The 13224-nt window shown below is 41.4% G+C and overlaps 1 protein-coding gene across 1 annotated transcript; it reads left to right on the forward strand.

Annotated features, from left to right (window-relative positions):
• The first annotated feature begins 4314 nt into the window (after positions 1-4314).
• On the forward strand, positions 4315-10369 carry NDUFAF4 (NADH:ubiquinone oxidoreductase complex assembly factor 4). The gene is made up of 3 exons (XM_064707263.1): positions 4315-5356; positions 5952-6049; positions 8155-10369. Exons 1-3 carry the CDS (start codon positions 5035-5037, stop codon positions 8467-8469), a joined length of 735 nt encoding a protein of 244 aa, XP_064563333.1. The 5' UTR covers positions 4315-5034; the 3' UTR covers positions 8470-10369.
• The last annotated feature ends 2855 nt before the right edge of the window (positions 10370-13224 follow it).

The raw sequence follows: 13224 nt of genomic DNA on the forward strand, positions 1-13224 counted from the left end.
AATGTTAAATGAATTTAATGTATGTCTCCAGTCTTCTGGTAATGCAATTTTGCACATTCATCTTTACTTCAAGGCCTTTAATTAAAGGTTGTACGTAGTAATCCTATGGTCACAATTTCTTTGCTCTGCAGTCTGGTATCTTCCCCTGATAGAATCCTCTTTCAGAATTAGTGAAGATATATTTGCTTTTTAGAAATTAGAGGACTTGAAATGGCTTGTGGAAGCTGCCAAGAAAGAAATGTAATCACAGTATGGTATTACTTGAATATCTGCAAAGAATCCTTTGCATGTTTCAGGCAGATTTTTAGCTACTGCATCTAAAAAAACACAGGTATAGGACATGGACTCAAATGCTACTTACCCAGCATAACACTGATTAAGCCACTGAGCTATTAAACCACACTGTAACTTCTCCAGCTTCTTAAGATCTATATATAAGCCTTCTTTAGGACTGAGATATATATAAAATGGTTTTAGTAGTGTTCACTGAGGTCATTTTGGCTTTCCTGTTCTACACAAAATTTGCCTCCCCACAGGTAAATAAACTACTTGAGCTTTTCATGTAATTCACACCTGCCAATACCCAATATGTAAATTGCAGATGGATGCAATTAAAGTGTAAAATGAATAAATAAAACTGGTTCTGCAACTACTTATAAAAGCATGGAAAATCAACTTGATACATCAAGTCACAGACAATACAACTAAATTATAAAGTTATGTATGCAAAAATGCAGCACCCCTGTATAAATATGTATGTATAATCATAAATTAAAACCATATAGAGAGACTAGAAATATCCTTTGGGGATGGAAAAATATTACATTATTGTAGAAGAGCATCTTGCCAGCACACTTAGGTTATATATTTGCTATTTTTTGTGTGTTATATTTCATAAAAGAAACTCCAGCAGATAGCTAATATTCTGAATCCATTCACCATCTCTCTTCTTAGTAAATGTAACTGTTTAAAATACATTTGTGTCCCACATGCTGGGACAATCAGAGAGCTACTGCAGTGGCAGTGAAATAAAATCATGGCTATTGTTACTGCCTCAAGTCAGTACAAAGAATGTTGTTTGTCTTGAGTGCTGTTGGAGCACAGCAAAGCCAGCCCAAGATGAGGCAGCCACCACTCCATTCCATCCAGGCTCTTCCTGATTCACCTCCTCCTCCTCACTGGAGCTGGTACAGTTGTTTCTGTCACTGCTGCAGGGAAACAATCTGGGAGCAAAGTGCAAACTCACAAACAAACCAACCAACCAACCAGGCAGCAATATCAGTTCACAGTATTCACACTCCTCCTTTCACAGCCTTTTTTTTTGTTGTTGTTGTTGTTGTTGTTGTTCCAGTGTGACTGATATAGCTTAGAAAAATTATTAAATCAGACCATCTGTGTGATGCTGTTTGCTCTGGAGGTGTTCCTACAACCTCATGCTGGCAAGAGGGATGAACTCAAGCCAGGGTTACAAGAAATAATAGGGATGTCAGCTGTCTCAACTACTATTGCAGCTGAGAAGAGAACAGGGGGTACTGAACCCTGTGAGTAAAAATGAAGTAAAAAGGCATGTGTAACTGATGAAATTCATTTATTCCAGCACCAGGCTGCCTCATTCCCAAATATGCTGGCTCCTACTGTGCATTTCCAAGTCAAAATAACCTGCTAATTGAGAAACAAAAATCAGACAGGAAAAAGATGGAAGATGATGTCAGGTATATCAAGCCACAGTCCATCAGGAGAATTTAAATGCAATGTCTTTGGAATTAGTATTATCTGACAAGGAGCTAGTGATCTCTCTGGGCTGGTGTGTGAGTCTGTAACACTGAGCTTGCTGCACTTGCCATAAACTTCATCCACATAAGGGCTTGATAAAAACTCCTTTAAATAAAGCACTGCAGCCACCTAGCCTTGAAAATATGCAAGTGTTCAGGAACACTCTGATCACAGACTGGAATTAAGCAAAATCCTTCAGTGTAGATCCTTCTGTAGATACTTCAGAAGCCAGTAAAAGATGGATCAGTTGAAACCAGTAACAGAGAAATAATCTGAATTAGGTAACAGAACAACCAAAAATCACTGAAAGGTGAAAGTGATCCATCAGTAAATCCATCTCTCTTGAGTTCATCTTTACAAAGTGCAGGACAGTAATTTTTACTTGGCTCATAATCAATTCTTGCTAATGCTGTGTTCTCTGGTTCTGCCTAACACTGATGAGATAAGGAACAAAAGGATCAATGCTTTCATTGTGTTTACTGGTAAACCAGTAATCAGGACAGAGGACTCAATTCCCTGAATCCTAATGATACATGAATTTGCTCAAGTATCCATTTAGACTGACATCAATTATGAACAAACAACAACAGAAAGACAAGAATAGGAAAACAGTTTCAGAGGTAGAAAATGTGGACAGCATCAAACACAAACCTGGGCTGCTGCTGCTGTATGAGGGCATTCCTCACTTCCCTCTGCGGTTGACTGCTGTGCCATTCCCACACCTCAAATCACAAAGCAAACCTCACCTGCCTCCTCTCCAAAATTCTCCAGCTGGGCACCTTTTACCAAAAAAGACTCTTATTTCACTGAGATTACCTGCCCATCTGGACTCATATTCTGATTCCTGATCTTCTGAGTAATAAAGACAGCAAAGAAACTTTAGTAGTACCACACAGTAACACAAGTTAGCGACAGACATTCCTTTTCTCCCTTCTCTAAAGGGAATTTTCAATAGGTCAATCAGACTTTTGATGCTAGTTAAATACAAAAGTTAATTTTTAATTTTTCACTCAGCAACAGAACTAGCTGAGAAAAAAATTACACACAACATATAATTAAAACTGAGATGGAAAACAAAAAATATTAAAAGAACAAATGTACTTCTTACTTCCCAGTAGCTTTAGAAATTTCTCTCTTAAAAGGTATGGAAGGATTACGAGGAGATCTAGTGTGGCAGCCTAAGGCATGCATATATCATGAGAGTTACAGTATTTTTCTCTGATGTGTTTGGTGCTGTCCAGTGTTGAGAACAGGCTGCTATGAGAACCTGTTGAGAACAGGTGTGTATGAATCCAGCTGGATAGTCTCTGTTCTTCTCATGGGCTATTTTGTTATTTTTGAATTCCCTGGAAAAATTCAGACTTCTCGTTCAAGAAAAATGCATCCCATTTGAAACTCTAAGCTGAGTACACATACATTCATTTTTTAATCATCTCACTTTCAGATGTTCTATATGGAAAAAAAATCTAACCTCTTGATTACTGACATTTAGTATCAACATGGTCAAATTGGTAAAATACTAAATTGGTAAAATATCAAATTGTATTAAAAATATTGTTTTCAATTTCAGTTCTTCTGCTTGCTACAGTCTAAGAAAGATTCTTCAGAATAAAAACCTTGGACTTTTGATGCATCTTTATACATGAAAAGAACAGCCTTGTGCCATCCTCAGTTGTAGGAAGTGACAGGCAGAGCATGACATCACTTTTATTTTTAACTGACTGCTTTCTGGTGAATTTGTTTTGCTGTCAGTACATATTACAGCAGTGTTAATCACATTCAGGCTTTACGAAGACAGAAGCCCTGTGCTGAGTTTCATTCCACAAGCTAGGAGTTCTCAGCTTTTGAAGGAGAAACTTTATTTCAAATTTGCCACAATAGCTGATCTGCAGACGGATCAGTAAGAATACAAATCTAAAGTACCTATGAAAGGTCTACAACCACCAAAGGCATCCATGTGGATTTCTCCACTATAGCCACACCACACAGACTCACCATTTACAAAAGCATCAAGTCCCGGACTCAGGAACACAGGTTTAGGCAGCAAGTAACTGACTATAGATATTGAATTAAACTTATCACCAGTCTGACTTCAGCACATTTTAACAGCTTCCTATTATCACTGTATCACTGGTCTCCTTAATTCACTCGCATGCAATGTCTAAAATAAGACAGGGTCAGTAAGCTTATTACCAGAGAACAAAAACATGTTTCTATTCTCCTACAGACTGTGAGAGTCTGTAAAATAAACACGTGGAGAAACTGCATTTTCCTGATTCCCAAAGAGAGCAGAAATCCAGCACACACCATGTTTATGCTGCCTTGTCTCCACTGCCTTTCAAAATCCATTTGGCTTCTCTCTAAGGAAAACACAGCCATTCATTAATCCAGCATTAAAGCACACTGTAGCCTTGACAACTATCATATCATAATTATTATTACTAAATTATGCTACTATTAGGAGACCAAGTTCTGAAACCCCAGGTTAAAAAAAAAGAAAAAAAAAGAAAAAAAAAGCAGCACAAAAAGTCTGGTCTTTTCTCTGTCCTTTATTAGCACTCCCACTCCAGGTGACTTTATTACTCCATTCAGGCAACTAGTACCATGAACTAGCTGGCCCAGAAGGCACTAAGACTCTGCAAACAGCACACACAATTTAAAGCCATAAGGGAATTACTTATTGGCTAATTCACACAGCAGCTGGAATGAACGAGTCATTAATCTCTGTTGGTGAGACACCTTATCAGTCGTGGCTGAATAAAGTAGTCAACCATCAGGCTTTATTGCTTTTTGCATCAGGCCAGTAGCTCTCACTCTTTCTGCCTTCCTTTCTCCGAGGATTCTCTATCTTTTCACACTTGAATCTATAAACTGCTGACTCCATCCCAACAATTTTGATCCCGTTGACAAATTTACCTTTCATGGCTTAAGACCTTCTCAGTATTTTCTCACAAGCAGTTTTCGCGATTTTTGGGAAGTCAGAAGAAAGGCTATTTGGTTGAACTGAAAAAAGGGTCCGCGCCCTGAAAGCACTGTGTAGCCTACAAATACATTCTCAGCAGTACTGGGGAATGATCCCGTGCCTTTCCCCGCCGATAAATAAGCAGCCCCAGTCGCGACATGACGTGTCCGGGGGCTCACCAGGCGGCGGCCGCCACGGCTGAGAAGGAAACTCCGGGGCAGCCCGCGGCTCTGGGAGCATTCCCGACCCGGGGCGCCCCTCACGAACGCCTCTAAAAAAGGCACGGCAGCACCGAGGGCATGGAGAGAGCGCCTACGGGGCGCCGTGAAGTGCAAAGCAAACCGCGCCGTCTGTGTTCTGGTTCACTCGTTTATTTGTTCGTTTATTTGTTTGTTTGCCCGCGGTGCTCCGTTCATTTCCTTCCGGTGCATCTCCGCCGCGGCACACCGCCCCTCCCCGGCGTGCCCCGTGCGCAGGCGCGGCCGGCGGCGGCGATGGGCGGGCGGGTGACCCGCGTGTTCCGGAATTTCAATGTGGAGAACCGGGCCAGCCGCGAGATCAGCAAGGAGAAGCCCACGCCGGCGCCGCGGCACCGCACGGCCCGGCTGGACGCCATGGCCGGTGAGTGAGCGCCGGCCTCGCCCGCCGGCCCCCGGTGCGAGACCGGTGACATTGAGAGCGGCGCGGGGCGCGCGGGGCATGCCGGGAGCCGCGGTGGCGGTGGCGGTGGGGCGGCTGTGGGGGACCGGGGCGGTCGCAGCGGGCAGCGGCGTGAGGGAGGCCGGTGGAGCTGGCCTGGTGGGCTGGGAGATGGGGGCGGCTGCTGGCACGGCTGCGGGGGGCGGGGCGGTGGAGGTGGCTGGTGGGGACAGGAGCTGGGGACGGTTGATGGCGCGGGTGGTTCCGGGGACAGCTATGGCAGGCGGTGGTGTCGGTGGTGGCAGGGATGGTGGCACGGAGCGCTGGCTGAGCAGCTCCGAGCGTGTGGGCACCTTGTCCCGCCGTGCTGTGACGGGTGACAGGCCCAGCCCCGCCGTGTCGCTGAGGTCAGGGCTGTGGGAGAGGAATGACACCTTCCCCAGAGGGCAGGTGCATTTGCGGGAGCCATGCCGTGCCGCTGGGGAAGAACTAAAGGAAACGATTTGAGTCAGATCAATCTTTTCTTTCTTTTTTTTGTTTTTTTTCTCCCTTCCCTTCTTCTTCTCACTGCCTTTAGATAGCCCAGAGATAAAAGAAGAAGTTTTCAGAAAGGACGATAGGCTCCTCACCTTGCTCAAAGACGTTTATGTCGACTCCAGAGATCCACCGGTGCGGGTGAGTGCAGCTTTGTGGTCTTCAAACTCAGCACAAAGCCTGTGTCAAGAAAAATGCTCTTTGTGCATGAAACTTACCTTTTTCAGTAGATAAAAGTGGTGTTTTTATTACTCTTCTATACATTAATAACACTGGGTGTGTCTGACCCCAGGTTTTGAATGTGTGACAAATTGTAATTATTATGCAAGTTCAAAATGCTGACACAGTCTTCCTTTTTAACATTTTGTTGTTCTTATATTGTTTTTCATCTAAATTCCTATTTCTGCTTCCTATGAGGCAGGATACTTCTTGAGGCTCTTGCAAAGATAAAGTAGTTTGCCAGAGGTCATTTGTGGAGTTGTTGGAAAAGACTGGGGCTGCTGGGGGAGCAGGGATGTGGTAGAGGACAAATATGTTTACTCTTTAACTCCATTAAATGTTACACAATGCAGAGACTTTTTTTATCCAGCTCATGGAAGTGCCTTAGGTTTTTTCTACATAATCTTGTGGGTTGTATGGTCATCATTTCCTTATTGCCACTGGCTGCAATCTTTTACTTGACAGGCTAAGCGTACTCCTTTGTAAAATGCAGACTGGGGTTCAGTGTCCTCTTTTCTATCGTATCGTGCTGTGGCTTGTGTGGTTTACCTGTTTCATTATAGGACCACTTTATTCCAGCTGCTTTATTCAGCAATAAAAATTTTATAGTCAGCTAGCAAAATCCCTAAGTCTCTCTAATTTGCTATTTATATGGTATTCAAGTCTAAAAATATTTAAAATTCAAATAGATTTCTGTAGTTTCTACCTGAAATTTTCAAGAAATCTCTATCCTTAATTTCCACCACAGAGATTAGGACTCTAATCTTGAAGTGCTGAAGGCCTAAATTCAGTATCTTTGAATATTCATGTATGAAGCTGTCAAGAGAGATTTGAGAAAAAGCCAAAGTGGAGCAGATCTTTGCTTGATTCCATGCCTACTCTGAGTTTGCTGCCACAGACTTGCCCTTGTGCCCTTGTGTCTGCTTGCAGCTGTTAGAGCACAATTGAAGTGTAATCACAGAGACACGTGGGCAAAGCAATAGAAAAGCTTTCTCCCATTCCTGATGTTATCCCGATGACTTTGTGCATTGTGTACATGATGTGCACACACCTCTGTGTATGTTTGGGCTGTCTGCCTGTGGTAAGTGGAAAAGCACCAGCCTGGGAGCCCTGAAGTGGCAGATTCCCAGAGACAGATGATCTAATTAAGAGTTGAAAATCATTCATTATCCAAGCACAGTTTTAGCAAAAAGCAGAAGACCTGGAGTACAGACATTCCTTGTAGCTCAGAAACAGACACACAGGTGCTGTAGGATCCACATCAGTTTGCTCAGCATCTGAGTTAGTACAGAGTGTCTGTGTAATAATCAGTGGTACTGGGCTCTGATTATTATGTAAATACTGCTGAATTTAAGATAAGATTAATTGTGTCTTTTTTTTTAGTGTGATTCCCTGATTAAATGTTAATAAAAGGAAATATGAGGAAGTGAAAGCTGTTTTGGAGATTACTTAGAAATATGAAGGGACTTTAGAGAATTGACTTTGCATGTCAACATGTTGCAGTAGTCATGGCAATTAAACTCCATATGCTGCAAAAGAGCAGGAAAGCTTGTTCTCTAGACAAAGCAAAAGAAGGGATTTCTTTTAGTAGGAAAACTAAAATTTGAAAACAAAAGGAAAGGGAGAGAGACTACATGAAAAAGTTTTCCAGTGGGATCAGAAGGATACCGATTTGTTGTATGATTTTTTTTTTGTCTCTTCCAGTGAATCAGTACCAAGTATTAGGTTATCTGGATTTACATTTGCCTACCAGAATCTGTAGTTTGCCTTGTGTGAAGGGCTGCCAAGCCAATACAACACTGAAAGTGCAGTGAATGGGAGCTTTTCAGCATTTGGCTGGGAGCTGACACTCTGTGTAGAATGGCTGTGGAAGAAGCTAGGCTGGCTAAGCTTTTTTTAAAAAAATGGGAAAAGCTAACAGGAAAAGCTAAACAGAAAAAATATTTAGGAAAGCAGCTTAGCTGCTATGGTATACATAGTAAACAGAACTGCTGTTGAGCTCTTTTTGTTTTCTTTCCCTCAATTAGGTAAAAGATGGAGGTGGTGAACATCTTCCAAGTAAACTGGAGGAAAAGAGACTTACAAAATTAGGCCACTTGGAAGGTCTAGATGTTAACAAAGTTCCCAAAGGCAAAATTTCCCTTGTGGAGGCTCTGACACTTCTTAATAATCATAAACTTCAACCTCAAATATGGACTGCAGAGAAAATAGCAGCAGAATACAGTCTGGAACTGAAGGAGGTCAACTCTCTTCTGGAATTCTTCATTCCTTTTGCTGTGCAGGAATTTCGTAAGGAAACCAAAAAAGCTATAACAAGCCATAAACCAAAACAGTTAACATAAAAATATTTGCCAAAACCTTTTGTGATCTCACTCGTGTCTTCATTTTACTCTCAAGTATATTCCATGTCTGAAAATTCAGTCAACAACGTGTCATCCAGCAAGGCTACATCCTTATGCCAGTGAGATGTATTCAAGCAGTTCCATTCTCCATTGGATGGCTTCATTGAAATGCAGCAACTACAGTTTGTAAACCAGAATATGATTAATTCATGGTATGACAGCATGTCACACAGTTCTGACTATCCCATTCAAATGTTATGAACTCGGTAAAAGCATTTTACTGTAAGAATTTTACTTTAAGAGATTGCCTTTCTCAGCAGAGACTTCTTGGCCTGCAGCTAAAGAGGTGCTCTGTGGGCGTTGGCTCTGTAATTTCATGTTGCACTGCTTTTTCAAGGAATTGCTGTCAAGGTGTGTGTATATAACAAACAGCTGCGTTTCTTTTGTGTAAGAATGGAATGGTATTTATACTTTGTTAAGAAGGTTAACCACAAGGGCATTTCACAATTAACCACAATGGTATTTATACTTTGTAAAGAAGGTTAACCACAAGGGCGTTTGGAAAATTAAGCTGTGTCAAACATAAAATAAAAAGGTGAACAGCAAGAAGGCCTCTTTCTGGTGCTGGAACAGCAGTGGTTCATATGTAACTCCTCTTATACTCTATTCTCATTTAGCTTAAATACCTGCACCTCTCCAGGTGCTGTTTGTTACAGAATTTTTAGTGATGATCTTCTGGCATGAGTCTCTTGCAGCAGCCCATGCCATCTGCTGTGTGAGGAGCAATGCTTCATATTAATAGGTAGCAAGGACATACAACTGGATCTACTAATTGGACCCACTGGTAGGACTTCTGTGAATGTTTGCCCTTCCTGTTACAATAATCCTTTTTCCCTGTGGAAGCCTTGTCTGATCCAAGTGTGGGCTAGATCAGGTCATGTTTACTCACAGCATGCATCTATACAGATGACACGAGGGTAACACACACTCTGAGGCAGTGGTGGGTTTAAACCCCAATACTGTGACTAGTCATGTCTGTAGGTAAGAAGTTTTGCAGTGATGGTTAATCCTGCAGTGAAACGTGGTCAGATAAGCTGGGGAGATGGGGCGGCAGATAATCAGAATTGATATTTAAAAATGCATTATGGTTGCCTTCCTTTAAAAAACAAACCCAGAATCTTTAATCTTATGCCTGTCACCAAAGAAGGTGATTTTAAAGGGTAAAAGTCCATGCCTGGCTTACAATGTAACTTTCAAGAACCTTTCTGCCAAGTCTTTGATTTGGAGTCTGGTAAATGCCTTACCAAGAAGATGATCAGCTTTGTTATTTCACAGCAAGATTCCTTCACCTTCTTTGAGTTGGAACTTGGTATCTCCAGTACAGTTTGCCACAGTGGATTTGAAGGTTATGTTTGGTTCATTTCTGAAGTACATAATGCTGTACGATAGTGGAAAATGACAGTATGTGCATTGTATAAAAATTCAAAATTGTTAGTCTAAGATGTATGGCTTGTCATTTATCCTCTAATACAAAGGGCTACAGAGCTGCACTCTGAAACTAATGCATCTGAGGTATGCACCACATTAAGATTGCTTTGCACAAAATACTGTTTTAGAAAATGTTACAACAGAAATACTTAATTGTTTGAGTACTGTTCATCCTAATGTAATATATAAGGTAACATTCAGAAAACAGCTGTGGAATGCATTTGGTACAGATACTGTTGATATTGAAGATGCTGCAATTTCCTGTAAAATGAATTTTATTATGGATTGAAGTTGATTAAAAACACACTACAACCAGCACCAGACACCAGTTTAACCATGCCCTTTGACTACCTTGGTATGTATTTTGGCATCTTTTGTCTGCCTTCATTAAAGTCTTGTGATGTGGCCGCACCATGACAGTGCTCTGTTTCACTTCAGTGTTCTGTTTTCACTTCTCTACCGTGTTGCTTCCACCCTCCAGGAGCAGGCTTGTGCTTTGGGATGTTTGCTGTCATCCCATTCAGTGCCCCAGCCTACCTTCAGGACAAAATCGTGTCCACAACTGTGATGATTGCAAAGCTGTTCCCTGTTTTGTGGAGCCAGGATCTCTTCCTCAGAATATATTATCCACAGTGGGAAAGCAGATGCCCCACAGCAGAGTTGGTGTAGGGATCCCATCTCCCTGCAGGCAGGTGAACTTGTGGCCCAGAAGGCCCCAGGAAAATTGGATGCAATGCAATTTGTCAGCAAGGATTCTTCTGCTGGTCACCTGCCCCACCTGCTGGGCAGTGTCAAACCAGTATTACAAGGGTATTGGCCAATGGTACAGGATCATGTAAAAATTTGTACCATTATCTATCCAAATCTATTACAGTGACTTTAGACGGTCACTGTGGTGAGAGAAGGACGAGAATTTTGTTTCTTGATCAGAAGGCTTGATTTATTGATATAAGATATATAATACATTATAACTATACTAAAAAGAATAAGAAGAGAAGTTGCAGAGAGCTGCTCAGCTAAGAATAGAATAGAAGGAATGAATAACAAAGTTCTGTGTCCAGGGAATCTGTTCCTGAGCTGCTCTTGTGATTGGCTTTTAATGGTACACATGGAAGATGAGCCAATCACAAGGACACCTGCTACATTTCACAGTAGCTGATAACAATTGTTTACATTCTTTTTCTGGGGCTCTGCTTCCCAGAAGATAGACAAATGTGAAAGAAAAGATTTCTATGAAAAAATGTCTGCGACACAAATCATCTGAGGTCTGAATGTTTGGCTTTCACTGTATTTTACAACATGGAGCATGTCAGTTCTCCAAAGCTCACAAGAACCTGGAGCATGGATCTTTCCTTTACTCTGCTAAGAAAGCCTGTCCCTGATCAAGCTCTCCAACACTACTCTCTTGTACAATTCTGACCACAGCATGTGTGTGTGCCTACAGTGTTCCAGTATGTGTTTGAAGGTAATGCTGTCTTTTAGGCTTGATGTATGGAACAACTATTCTCACTGTTGCATCTTTTCTAGAAGTACTTCTATCCTTTCTTCCAGTTTCAAGGGACGTTTTACTCATCAGTTATCTTGCCTGGTTACTAGTTTCTAATTGGAAGAATAATGGTATTTTCTTTACACTTGAACCATGGTTGTGTCTGTGTCCCTTTATGTCTATATCCCTTTCCTGTTTGGCTGTCATCTTAAGAAATTCTTCATGCAACTGTTTTGAAGAGGTAATTATGGGGAATTTGTGGGAACCTGCAGTTCTGTTTTCAGGTACTTCTATGTGAAGAATTTTTCATGTCTCATTGCCATGCATATGGTGAAACAAATTTAGCTCAGGTGGTTTTGTCCACCATGCAGAAACATTACATTTGGTAGGGAACAACCTGTCTCACTCAGACTGCTTTGTTATTATGGAATTAATGCAATGTGTTGCAAGTACTTTGTGATCCTGCAAGGGATTTGTTTCATTTCTAGTGTGGCACATGGTTGACAAACTTCTTACATGTGACATTATTCTACCAGAGTTTCAAACATCACTGAATAAACCCCAGACCACTTTGAGCACCAATGCAGAGTGAATACACAGGAGCAGGCTGAGCCTCCTTTGATAATGAGGGTTACATTCCTGGTGAGTCATAAAATTGACTGTCTTCAAGGGAGTTCCAGCAGGTATACTGGAATTCCTGGCTTGAATTTTTTTATAGAAAATTTCTTTAGGGATAGTCAAATACCTAATTTACCTGGGTTTTTTTGGACATACTCCTCTTTCTCTAGTCTTGTTCTATCATTAAGTCTATTCCCAGCCTTCTGCAGCCAGCCTTTGCTAGTATGAAAACCTCATGCAGTTGCATTCTTTCTCTGTTCTAGATCACATGCAAATGTTGGTTGTATTCTGCCCTTTCAGTAACAACTGTTTTAATTTTGCAGAGCACTCTTGCCTTCTGAGAGTAGCACATCTGCTGAGATAAAGATTAAAAGACTGAGCACATTTTGCGCTGCAGAACTTATGAACAGGACAGGTTTTCAAAAGGAATTTAGCTTTGACATCTTCAAAACCTACTCTTTAGGGATATGTGAACCTAGTAAGTAATCTCTCTCACCATATATGTATTAATTGTAGCTTGGTTCCTGCAGACTGATGGCAAGATAGCAAGGTTGGAGCTGTGAGGCAGGAGGGAGTTTTAACTGTGCTCCCTATGCAGTTTAGTCAGAGGGCCCTTCTGTACAAAATGTGAATTTTGTGTAGCCTCCCAGCACAGGGAACTCGTCTTTTAAGCTGCCTTTTTTGCTCAAGGAGAGAAGAAAAGTATATGTGCAACATGTGTATTAAACTTACAAAATGGAATGTCTTATTTCTGTATTGGAAAATCAAATCAAAGCTCAAGTGCAGCTCAAGTACAGCACATACAGCAGGATCAAAATGCAAAAGTTATAAAAGGGTGGCTGTCTTACTTTGTTACATGTAAGCATCATGCTTGCATGTTTGAGATTGCACGAAGCTTCACATTTCACAGCTCTTTCTGAAGCCCCTTTATACAGGAGTTTCCTGGCTCTTAGTCGGATGGTGCCACTCACTGTTGAACCGACAGGGCAGGCCAGAGCAGGGGAGCTTCAGGTGCAAACAGATTTTGGTACTTGAGACTGTTGCAAGTTGAACACCAACTGATGTGGTATTTGCAATCAAAACACACTGTTATTAAATCTGTTTTCAGCAACCTATAAGTCTAATGAATTCTGTTAATCTTTCACAATTTAGGTATTGCTGTG

The sequence above is a fragment of the Zonotrichia leucophrys genome, chromosome 3 (genome assembly GCF_028769735.1).
Source record: "Zonotrichia leucophrys gambelii isolate GWCS_2022_RI chromosome 3, RI_Zleu_2.0, whole genome shotgun sequence".
Taxonomy (NCBI): domain Eukaryota; kingdom Metazoa; phylum Chordata; class Aves; order Passeriformes; family Passerellidae; genus Zonotrichia; species Zonotrichia leucophrys.